Source organism: Oncorhynchus mykiss, chromosome 19, assembly GCF_057628025.1.
Source record: "Oncorhynchus mykiss isolate SJ-2025 chromosome 19, ASM5762802v1, whole genome shotgun sequence".
Taxonomy (NCBI): Eukaryota; Metazoa; Chordata; class Actinopteri; order Salmoniformes; family Salmonidae; genus Oncorhynchus; species Oncorhynchus mykiss.
In genome coordinates, this window is record NC_143040.1 from 25,926,131 (window position 1) to 25,937,378 (window position 11,248).

Sequence of the window (11,248 nt, forward strand, 5' to 3'; positions counted from 1 at the left end):
CCTTACCCAGAAAGACTCAGAGCTCTAATCGCTGCCAAAGGGGCTTCTACAAAGTATTGACTCAGGGGTGTGAATAGATATGTACATTTGATATTTCTGCGTTTCATTTTCCATCAAATTGCAAAAAAATATATAATAATAAAAAAAAAAAAATCGCTGGATTCAGTTAATACAGCCACTGTGATCTTAAAGACCTGTGATCTTTGTCCGACTTCCTCTTCCTCCCTCTTTTCTATCTCCCACTCTCGCTGTTTCCCATCTCACTACCTCTCTGCCCCCCCTTCTCTCTGTCTCCTAGTTGCCCAACATGTTTGGGAACGTGCGCTCCACTATCCTGTCTCTAATGATCGGCTCCTACGCCTCTTCAGCCGTCACCTTCCCTGGAGTCAAGGTAGGAGAGTTATCCCCAGTTCCCTCTGGGAGTTTAGGTCAGTGTTTGTTACCTTAAGCACCTTGTGACAAATGTTGATTGGTTTGTTGATTGATTGAGGATTCACAGAAAGGCATCACTTGATGGCTTTACTTGATATCGTGATATATTATAGTTTAATTTTCTAACCTCTACATCTCTCCCTCCCTCCCTCTGTTTCTTCCCTCCAGCTGATCTATGATCTAGGTGTGTCCTTCAGGGTGATCATGTGGGTGTGGTCGGGGCTAGCCGGTCTCGTCTTCCTCAACTGCTTCCTCAATTGGCCGGGGGAGTCTTTCCCCGCACCGGAGGACATCAGCTACACGTCAGTATTCATGACAACGTTACTATCATAAACACAACATTACATGACGTAACTCTAACGTTATAGACTGTCACAGTAACCCAAAAATCGTTGAGGGAGTTCTGAATCTGAACTTTATTCTCTCTCTCCTCCTCCTCGCTCCCACAGTAAGGAGGTGAAGCTGAGTGGCATGGTGATGGATGACAAGGTGACGGGGGACAGATTCTACAGTCATGTGACCACGGTGGAAGAGAAGATGGCTGCGAAGCAGCAGGAACCAGATCCCTCGTCAGAGCAGCTCCCAACTGGAGAACAGACACAGGGTGAGGAATAGCATGGGATCAACAACAAAAACGGTTAGAACCTGTCCGAACTAGACATAACTGCTTAGAACCGGATAGTTAAATGGAACCGGTCAGAGCCGGTCTTCCAGGGCTTCACTCACCAACCAGAATAAATGGACGGTATTGAGTTCAACCCTACTTTGATCTGTTCAACTTCATAAAAATGTGTTGACAAATTGAGAAAGTAACTTAGCCTAGTGTCATGATCTCATGTTTAATTCTTACCCCCGCCCCTCCCCTTCTTTCCCCCGACAGGTGGCCCTCCTTTCCGTAGTTCAGTCTGCTCGCCCATCTTCCTGTGGAGTCTCATCACCATGGCGATGACCCAGCTACGCATCATCTTCTTTATGGGCGCCATGAACAAGATGCTGGAGTTCCTGGTTACCCACGGCGACCCACACCGTAAGGACCAATCGCTTGTGAAGGCTTTTAAGTCGTGGGCACTGACCCGTTTGCCTTGTGAAAGCAGACTGATTTCGTAGTAGCTCACATTCTGTTTCCCTTCAAGTGATGTGAAACCAAACATGAGCGCAGCGGTTAGTCTGCCATTTCTTTATTCTGTCACACATCTTTATCTTTATTTTTTGTCAAGTATATTGAGATGACAAAATAAAACTTGACTTGAATATCTGTGGCACCGGATGGTCACAGTTGTCGGAGAATGGCATCTGGGATTTGTTATGATGTCAGTGGGTGTGAATTTGTGACTTCCTGTGTGTTTTTTTGTTTTCAGCTTCTAAGGAGCTATTGATGGAGGCAGAGCAACAAGGTGAGAGAATGAAACAGAGAGAGATCCTGGTTTGGTATTGGAAGCTTGTGTGTGTGTGTTGAGAGGTGTGTTTGTGCGTGCGTGCGTTCGGGCGTGTGAGAGAAAGAGAGTGTGTGTGTGTGTGTGTGTGGTAATGCATAGTGACTGTGTATGTGCGCATGTATGTACGTGTGTGTGTTTTCTGACCGTGTGTCTCCTCTCCTTAGTGGGTTTCTACTCGTCAGTGTTTGGCTCTCTGCAGCTGCTCTGCCTGCTCACCTGTCCTCTGATTGGCTACATCATGGACTGGAGGATGAAGGAGTGCGACGTAGACCAGAGGTGTGCGTGTGTACGTGTGTGTGTGTGCGCGCGCATGTGTGTGACAGAGTGAAACGGAGAGAGAACGGAACAAAGAGAGAGAGAGAGAGAACATAGGAACTTCAGTTATAAACTACCCATCTCATCCATCATGCTGATTGGACAGTGTTTATACTTACAGCCCACCAAGAAAATCTCTGGGCCCTAGGTATTTTACATGCATGTGCCTATTGGTGCCTGGGATGCAGTAATACAAAATCACCACTAGATGGCGACATAAGCTGTTCATCCCTATGGAGAGATGGACAGCAGTTGACTAAAATTGGTCAATCAGCTGTCTTTTTTTAAAAAAATTATCTTTATTTTACAAGGCAAGTCAGTTAAGAACAAATTCGTATTTACAATGACGGCCTACACCAGCCAAACCTGTACGACCCTGGGAAAATTGCGCGCCACCCTATGGGACTCCCAATCACGGCCGGTTGTGATACAGCCTGGATTCAAACCAGGGTGACTGTAGTGACACTTCTAGCACTGAGATGATGTGCCTTAGACTACTGCGCCACTCTCTTTAAGGGAGAAATAATTCAGAAGGGACCAAGCATGGCATGTTGAGAGAGAGCCCGGGTTGCGTTCATTATGGGGCGGCAGGGTAGCCTAGTGGTTAGAGCATTGGACTAGTAACCGAAAGGTTGCAAGTTCAAATCCCCGAGCTGACAAGGTACAAAATCTGTCGTTCTGCCCCTGAACAGGCAGTTAACCCACTGTTCCTAGGCCGTCGTTGAAAATAAGAATTTGTTCTTAACTGACTTGCCTAGTAAAATAAAGGTAAAAAAAATAAATAAAAATTAGACATCTAACTGACTAAAATACTAATTTTCGCTTTCCTTTGTAATTTAAAAAAAAATGTTTAAATGTCTTCTGTGGCGTTCCCCAATAAACACAACCCTTGGTATTTTCCTGATGCTTACATTTTTTTTTCTTTTTTTTTTTCTTCATCCCTGACCTCTTCTTTCCAGCCAACCTGAACCCCCGAAGAGAGACAGGAAGATCCAGAAACTGACAAACGCCATCCGTGCTTTCATCATCACCAACGTTCTACTGGTCACCTTCGGAGTCATCCAGATGATAGACAACCTGCCTGTACAGGTAAGAAGACAGCCACATGACCCTACCGCACACAGCTCACCTGGGTTGCGTTCAACAGGACACAGCGTTGTGGAAATATAGAAATATATGGGGGGCCTCCCGAGTGGCGCAGTGGTCTAAGGCTGTGCCACTAGAGATCCTGGTACGAGTCCAGGCTCCGTCGCCCATGGGGCGGTGCCCATGGGGCGGTGCACAATCAGCCCAGCGTCGCCCAGGTTAGGGGATGTTCTTGTTCCATCACGCTATTGGGACTCCTGTGGCGGACCGGGCGCAATGCACGCTGACACGGTTGCCAGGTGGACGGTGTTTCCTCCGTCACATTGGTGCGGCTGGCTTCCGGGTTAAGCGGTGTCAAAAGTGCGGCTTGGCAGGGTTGTTTCGAAGGATGCATGGCTCTCGACCTTTACCTCTCCCGAGTCCGTACGGGAGTTGCAGTGATGAGACAAGAGTAACTATCAATTAGATACCACGAAATTGGGGAGAAACAGGGGTAAACGTTGTTTAAATATATATATATATATATATATATATATGTAGACAAATATGCCTCTCTCTGAAATGTAAAAAAGGAATCATGTCAGCTCTATTTGTGATATTTTGATCTGCCACATTCCACAACATTTCCCTACCGAACGTGGCCCAATACAGGTAGGAACACAGTCACATGACCATGCCTACCATATCTACCCATATACAGGTAAATAAACAAAATGCTGATAACTCACCTTGCAACAAGAACCCTGGCTACATGTCAGTGTTCATTTTGGCACTCTTATTTAAATTGAGTCTAGCCGTAGTCATTTTTACAAAATATATTTCAGTCTTAGTCACTGTCAAGTTGGTATGATGGATCGGGAGACAGGCGCAGGAATGCGTAATAGTTGTTTTTTTATTAAGCCCAAGTTACGGCGTGCCGTGTAAAGGCACGGGACGAAGACCACACAAACATGTAACAAAACACAGAAACCCAAAACAAAAGAGCGGAGGTGTACCTCGAATAAATAACACAGGCGCACAATGATTAACACACGGGATGAGACCCGTAATCATCTGCGCCATCCACAAGGGCACGAAAGCCCAAAACACACAGCACAGGTACTCAGACACACCAACAGACATTGTAACAATAATCGACAGCCCAATGGAAACCAAAGGGCACACTTATACAAGTACTACTCAGTGGGAACAGGGGAGGGTAATGAAGGTTCCGGAGGGATCCGTGACAGTCACATTTGTTATTTGAATAATGATTTAGTCTAGTCATTGTCAAAATGATGAAAACTGTGGGTCGTGTTTGTCAACTAAACGCCCTTTCATTTGAGTTGCATCACATTTGTATGGCCTCATTAACCAATAGTAAACATGAATCACTGACTTCCAGGTGCACAAACATACATTGCCTTGTCCTATGAACATATTTTTCTGCATAACATCCTACATCCTGACAAACATATATATAAGAATTATCTGGCCATGTAAATGTCTAATTCAGCCTACATAGATATTGCACATGACATACAAAACAAACAGATACACACTTTCACAGGGGGAGAGAGAGTAGCACCAGATGGTGCCGCAAAGTACTGTATTGGCAAAGTAGTATGGGTTGCACCTCCGCCACTCGGTCGCGTCTTTGCCATTGTTTTCAACGTTCCACTGCCACGGCTGCCACATTGGTGTCTGAAAGTATAACGGGGGTAATGGTGTAAAGTACTTAAGTACAAAATACTTTAAAATACTACTTAATTAGTTTTGGGGGGTATATGTACTTTACTTTACTATTTTTTATTTACTTCACGACATTCCTAAAGAAAATAATGTACTTTTTACTCCAAATATTTCCCCTGACACCCAAAAGTACTCGTTAAATGTTGAATGCTTGGCAGGACAGGAAAATGGTCCGATTCACGTACTCATCAAGAGAACATGGTCATCCCTACTGCCCATGATTTGGCGGACTCACTTAGCACACATGATTTGTTTTTTAAATGACGTCTGAGTGTTGGGAGTGTGCCCCTAGCTATCCGTGAATTAAAAAATTGTAAAAATGTTTTTTTTTTAAATGGGGCTGTCTGGTTTGCTTAATATAAGGAAATTTAAATTATTTATACATTTACTTTGACTTTTGATACTTAAGTACATTTTAGAAATTACATTTGCTTTTGAAACTTAAATATATTTATAACCAAATACTTTTAGACTCAAGTAGTATTTTAGACTCAAGTATTATTTTACTGGGTGACTTTCACTTTTACTTGAGTCACTTTCTATTAAGGTATCTATACTTTTACTCAAGCATTACAATTTTGTACTTTTTCCACCACTGAATGGGAGCTAATGACAGTTTCACCCGGTGATGTAATCAAGTCACTAAACCTTGAATCCGAATCGAGTCCCAAGTCCCCTGTGCTCGAGTCCTGGTCCAAGTGCTCAAGTCTGAGTCACCGGGTCCACATGACCTAAAAATAAAGTTATTTACCCAGTCAGGTATACCCTTACAAAAAATATTGAAGTTTGAAACTGCAGTAAAAGTGCAGTAACTGCAGTCGACTGGTATTCTGGACGCAGTAATTGCAGAATAACTGCAGCGTGCTATTTTTGACAAACGTTGCTAGCTAGCTAATTACAACATTGCCATCTGTCTAAAACAGGCCTGGGCAATTATTTTCCATGGAGGGCCACATTAGAATATATATATTTTTGCCATCGTGGGCCAGAATCATATTACAGGATTATACATCATGTGTGTCACTGTGTTGGCAGATATATCTACTGTAAATCACGTCCAGATATGCTACTTATTTTTCTTTTTTTAACACGCACAGAAAATAACCACATCCATGTTCCCCTTTTGGTAGTTCTTTTCATTATTAAACATGCAACGAACTACACAGAGGGAACAGTACACTGCATTCAGCACCACGGACAGAACTCTTGTTAACGCGTATGCACAAAAACATAATGTAATGAAACAGGCAGGGAGCAGGTCTCGAACCCTCGACCTTCTAGCCCGAAGTCCAGCGCGCTATCGACTGTGCCGCAAAAGCATGCTCAAGCGGCAGAGTCGATATCCGCGATTTATAAACCCAGGGTCGTTACAATAAGAAAGAGCGAGAGCTCAACATTACATTTAAACTAGTCAATCAGTTTGACGAGTGGAGGGTCTGATGGGCATTGACTAGAGCATTGAAGTCAGGTATAGTTTCTGACGTCGCTATGTGCAGGACTGCTGAGAGATGTGCCTTGACTTGTTTTATTTCATCACTGAAAATGTCTGTTCACATAGTTTGACCCAAACAGTACAAACATCTTCTGAGCATGACTCCTAATCATTGGAAAGTTTTGTTCATCGAGAGATGCATATAACCTCATCAGTGACATTGTTTTGAATAGTTCTCCAATCACTGCATCAGACTGAAGATCGATAAGCTCAAGTTGCAGGTCAGTGGGAGCGTTATCCACATTGAAGGTGAAAGGAGAGGAGACCAACGGCATGTCATTTTCCAACACTTTGAAATCGTCAAAATGACGAAAAAAACTCACCATTCAAAGCACGCAGCAGCGATGTATACTTCTCCCGCTGGTCATCTGATAGGGAACAGACTAGTAGTGTCGGAAGGTGGGTGAGATTGTTGGCTTCTACTTGGCGGGTCAGGAGGAGTAATTTCCCCTTGAAGTCTTTGACAAGGTACATCTGTACATCTGATGTGCAAAAAGGCCCTTCCCTTGTAGTTTGGAATTCAGTTCATTCATGAGGGCCATGATGTCCACGGTGAAGACAAAATCAGCCAACCATTCTTTATCTTGCAGTTGAGGAAAATCCACATATTTTCACTTCATTTGCAAAAACTCAGCAATCTCCGACTTCAGGTCCCACTCCCTTTTAAGCACCTTCCCCAAACTCAGCCATCTCACGTTTGTGTGGTAGGGGAGATCTGCATGACCCGACTCTGTCTCTTCCAACAGTGAGACAAACTGCCTGTGGTTTAAAGATTTTGCTCTTATGAAGTTTACCACTTTAGTGACTGTATCCACGTCTCATTTTCAGAACACATTTACAGATCTGGGTCTGCCCACACTCATCGCTTGCTCCCCCTCAGCTCACCAGCTGATGTAGGTTGTGTTTGCTGGGTGTGATGTGTCCTTCCCACTGATTAATAAACCGCACTGCAAATCTGTGCTGCTAATATTAATTGTGGTTATCACTGAAAAGCTCTCAATCTCTCCAAAAACTCTTGTCCAGTCCACTTAGAAGTCCGATTCCTGTCAAAGATAATTTCATCCTGTCTCGTTTTAGTCAACTGAAATGAAAAATGTAAATGATGATGAGATTATGTATTTAGTTGTGTATATGTTTAGTTTGTATATGTTTAGTCCTTAGTATATGTTTAGGGCCACAATGGAACTTTTTTGTGTCGTCCTTGATGATTTTAAAATGCAGCAGTATCCACGGGTGTGGTTGTATTGTGTTTTTAAATGGCCAAATAAAATTAACAATTTCTCTCCCTCTCCATCCCCCTATCCTTTTATTTTCCTAATACCCCCCCTTTCTCTCTCCTTCGCCTTCTCTTTGACTCCCTCCCAGATAATTTCCTTCATCGTCCACACCATGGTCAGGGGTTTCGTCCACTCCTGTGCCGGAGGACTCTATGCTGCCGTGTAAGTGCATTACAACGTCAACTAAACACATTGTTGGACGCTTGCTTTCCAGAACATTACACCCATGCTATGATCGTCTCAGTAAGATCCGTAGGTGCGTGTGTGTCAGATAGCTTTGGGAATGGTTTGTTACGCAATTTGGAAAACACTAGATTACATATCAATAGCAGTGAAAGGCTAAATTATTGGATACAATTCACAAATTGCTACAAACACAAAAAAAAATCAAAAATATGTATTATCTTAACAAAACACAGGTAAGGTACCGTCAGTTTTGATTGGGGAGGTAACCATTACATCCCGCCCCTTCCAGATATCCGTCCAATCACTTTGGGACATTGACGGGGATGCAGTCGATGATCAGCGCGCTATTCGCTCTCCTCCAGCAGCCTCTCTTTGTCATCATGGTGGGACACCTGGGAGGAGACCCCTACTGGGTGAGGCTACACACACACACAAACAAACAAACAAACATGTACACAGAGCATACACACACACACACACAAACACACACACAGAGCATACACACACACACAGATCACATACATGCATGCATGCAGACACACACAGCACACACAATGACATTAGTGCTTTGCCGTTGTACTACTGAGATTGTAAGGCAAATTAATAAAAATGGATTCATGTGAATAGGCAGAAACAGACAATTGAGGCAATAAGATTTATTAGAAAGGTATGTCTCAAACACGTTAGTTCTCCCGTAACCGGCCGTGACCGGTAGGTCCTTGGGGCAACGCACAATTGGCCTAGTGTCGTCCGGGTTAGGGAGGGCTTGGCCAGTAGGGATATCCTTGTCTCATCGCGCACCAGCGACTCCTCTGGCGGGCCGGGCGCAGTGCGCGCTAACCAAGGTTGCCAGGTGCACGGTGTTTCCTCCGACACATTGGTGCGGCTGGCTTCCGGGTTGGATGCGCGCTGTGTGTATCAGAGGACGCATGACTTTCAACCTTCGTCTCTCCCGAGCCCGTACGGGAGTTGTAGCGATGAGACAAGATAGTAGCTACTAAACAATTGAATACCACGAAATTGGGGAGAAAAAGGGGTAAAAAAAATAAAATACAAAAATAAAAAAATAAAATAAAAACACGTTAGTTCTCTGACTAACTCTATCTTCCGATCAACAGATCAACCTGAGCCTGCTCATTGCCTCATTGGCTGGATTCCTGTTGCCCGGATACCTGATCTATCACCGTAGGAACCTGATGCGAGAGAAGGTGGAGGAGTGTGAGAGGGAGGCCGCTAACCAATCAGAAAGAGAGAGACAAACCTTACGGCAACCAGAAAATGGCCATACCAAAAACCATACTAATGGACATCTCAGCAATTAAGCTTAAGAATCTTGACCAAACTAACTGTCAAATATCATAGTCGTTAATTGTAAAATATCATTATAGACCATCGTCATGACGATGACAAATGATGGTTGTCATTTTCGACAAGGACAGTGATGACGATATTGTGCACGGGAGTTTGGACATGTCGCCCTTAAGCCCTTTTTAATTTGACATCAAAATACACACTCAATATACTCATTTTGTTTTAGGTATGACATGCCAAAGAAATCCTAAAATATGCTATCTTTATTTTAGTTAAAAACATAATTTCATGCCTAAACGTGAAATAGAAAATCTCAATGGAAATTGAGTTTCGGCAATTCAATAATTAAGCAATAATATTTAAGCTGACCAAAAATTCCATGAAGGTTATTGGTACCATTTCAGGTCACCCTTCCACCAACCAGAAGCACAGCTCTCAGTATTCTGTAGTAGACAGGAAGTGGATTTATTTCACTATCAGATTGGCTGGTGTAACATTGAACTACCTCCCCCACCCAACTCTCACCAAACCACAGTCACTTCATTAATTTAGGCCTAGCAGCCAGTCTGGTAGTATTATTTTATTGGTCATTGTTTGTTGGTCTTTGTCTTTTCCGGTTCACTCCCTGTATCTATACTAGTCCTTATTGTGTCTTTACATCTAGCGGAGAATACAGATTAGGAGGAGACATGGTGGAGAAGGTGAACCGCAGTTTCCCCGTACATGTGCCCAGACCACCAGCCCATGGGGCCTGCACATCCCTATTAATTTGACTATCAATCTGCACCTGCAATCTTTCCCTGTGTCCCCTTCTTTATCTCCATGTCAGACCTGTCATTGTAAGTCCACTAAGTACTATGCCCACTTGGTCAAGTCTGCGGCTATGTCCGAAATGGCACCCTATTCCCTATATAGTGCACTACTTTTGACCAGAGCCCATGGGGTACAATTTCAGACACACCCTGGGTCACTACCTCTATTTCCCTGTGTTCATCCCAGAGTTACTATTTAAATGACTCCGTGCATCACAATGTGTCCACCTGAAATGTGTGTTCGTCCCAAATGGCACCCTATTCCCTATTATGTGCACTACTTTTGACCAGGGCTCATAGGGTCTGTTTGTTTGGTCAGACTTCGATGGTCCCTCTGTTTTTGCGTTATTTGATCTTTAGGTTCTGCGTCCCAATTGAACTATGATAAAATTGCAACGTGAAATGTCTGTGTAGTTCAAGAGAAATGCCAATCAGTACCCATCACCGAAACCTTTTAAGGTGAGCTGTTACAAAGGAGCTCTTACAGAGAGCTGTAGATTAGTTTAAAAGAAAAGTATTTATATCAATGTGGGCAAGAAAGAGCACTTGTCAGAAGCTGATTCAATCTGGTCAAACAGCCCACCAACCGACCATCTTGAAATGTTAAACCGTGTTTACAGTTAACAGTACTGTACAAGATAATATAGATGTACAGATGTGTTGCTCAAATCAACTCCAAAAGCTGGTTGAATCTGATCAACCAACCGTCTTCGGTATTCAAAAACAATAAATGATTTACAGCTAACAGCCCTCTATGAGGTCACATAAAACAGTATTTTACAGTTCATAGTATTGTATTTGGTCAAATAAAAGTGTTGCTAGTTAACAGTACTGTATGAGGTCAAATATAACAAACAGTATTACTAGTTAACAGTAATGTATGAGGTAAGGTGGATGCACCTGAACCCCGATATCACTGTCCCCATGACAACGACAGTAGAACCACCTCATTGGAGCAGGGCTTCATTTAGCAGGTGCATTGGAGCTACTAGGCTATTTATTTAGTGTGCATCCCACTAAATCCCGCTGTAGGGTATGGGGTGCCATTTGTGATGGAGACCGCGTGTGTGACTTAGTAGCGCTTGAATCTGAAAGAGAATACTGTAATGTATGTATGTAATGATATGTAATAAATTGAATGTGTGTAATAAATTGAATGTATGTAATAAA

The 11,248-nt window shown here is 43.2% G+C and overlaps 1 protein-coding gene across 2 annotated transcripts in view; it reads left to right on the forward strand.

The window, feature by feature from the left end:
- The window catches only part of LOC110498668 (large neutral amino acids transporter small subunit 3), a 36,778-nt gene extending 25,530 nt beyond the window's left edge, over window positions 1-11,248 (forward strand). For both annotated transcript variants that reach the window (XM_036954372.2, XM_090210616.1), the window contains 10 exons: window positions 299-391; window positions 601-734; window positions 882-1,036; window positions 1,313-1,459; window positions 1,791-1,826; window positions 2,033-2,144; window positions 3,143-3,272; window positions 7,858-7,931; window positions 8,245-8,368; window positions 9,074-11,248. In XM_036954372.2, the coding sequence (XP_036810267.1) occupies window positions 299-391; window positions 601-734; window positions 882-1,036; window positions 1,313-1,459; window positions 1,791-1,826; window positions 2,033-2,144; window positions 3,143-3,272; window positions 7,858-7,931; window positions 8,245-8,368; window positions 9,074-9,277 (1,209 nt within the window). In that variant the 3' untranslated portion in view covers window positions 9,278-11,248. The remainder of the gene's footprint in view (window positions 1-298; window positions 392-600; window positions 735-881; window positions 1,037-1,312; window positions 1,460-1,790; window positions 1,827-2,032; window positions 2,145-3,142; window positions 3,273-7,857; window positions 7,932-8,244; window positions 8,369-9,073) is intronic.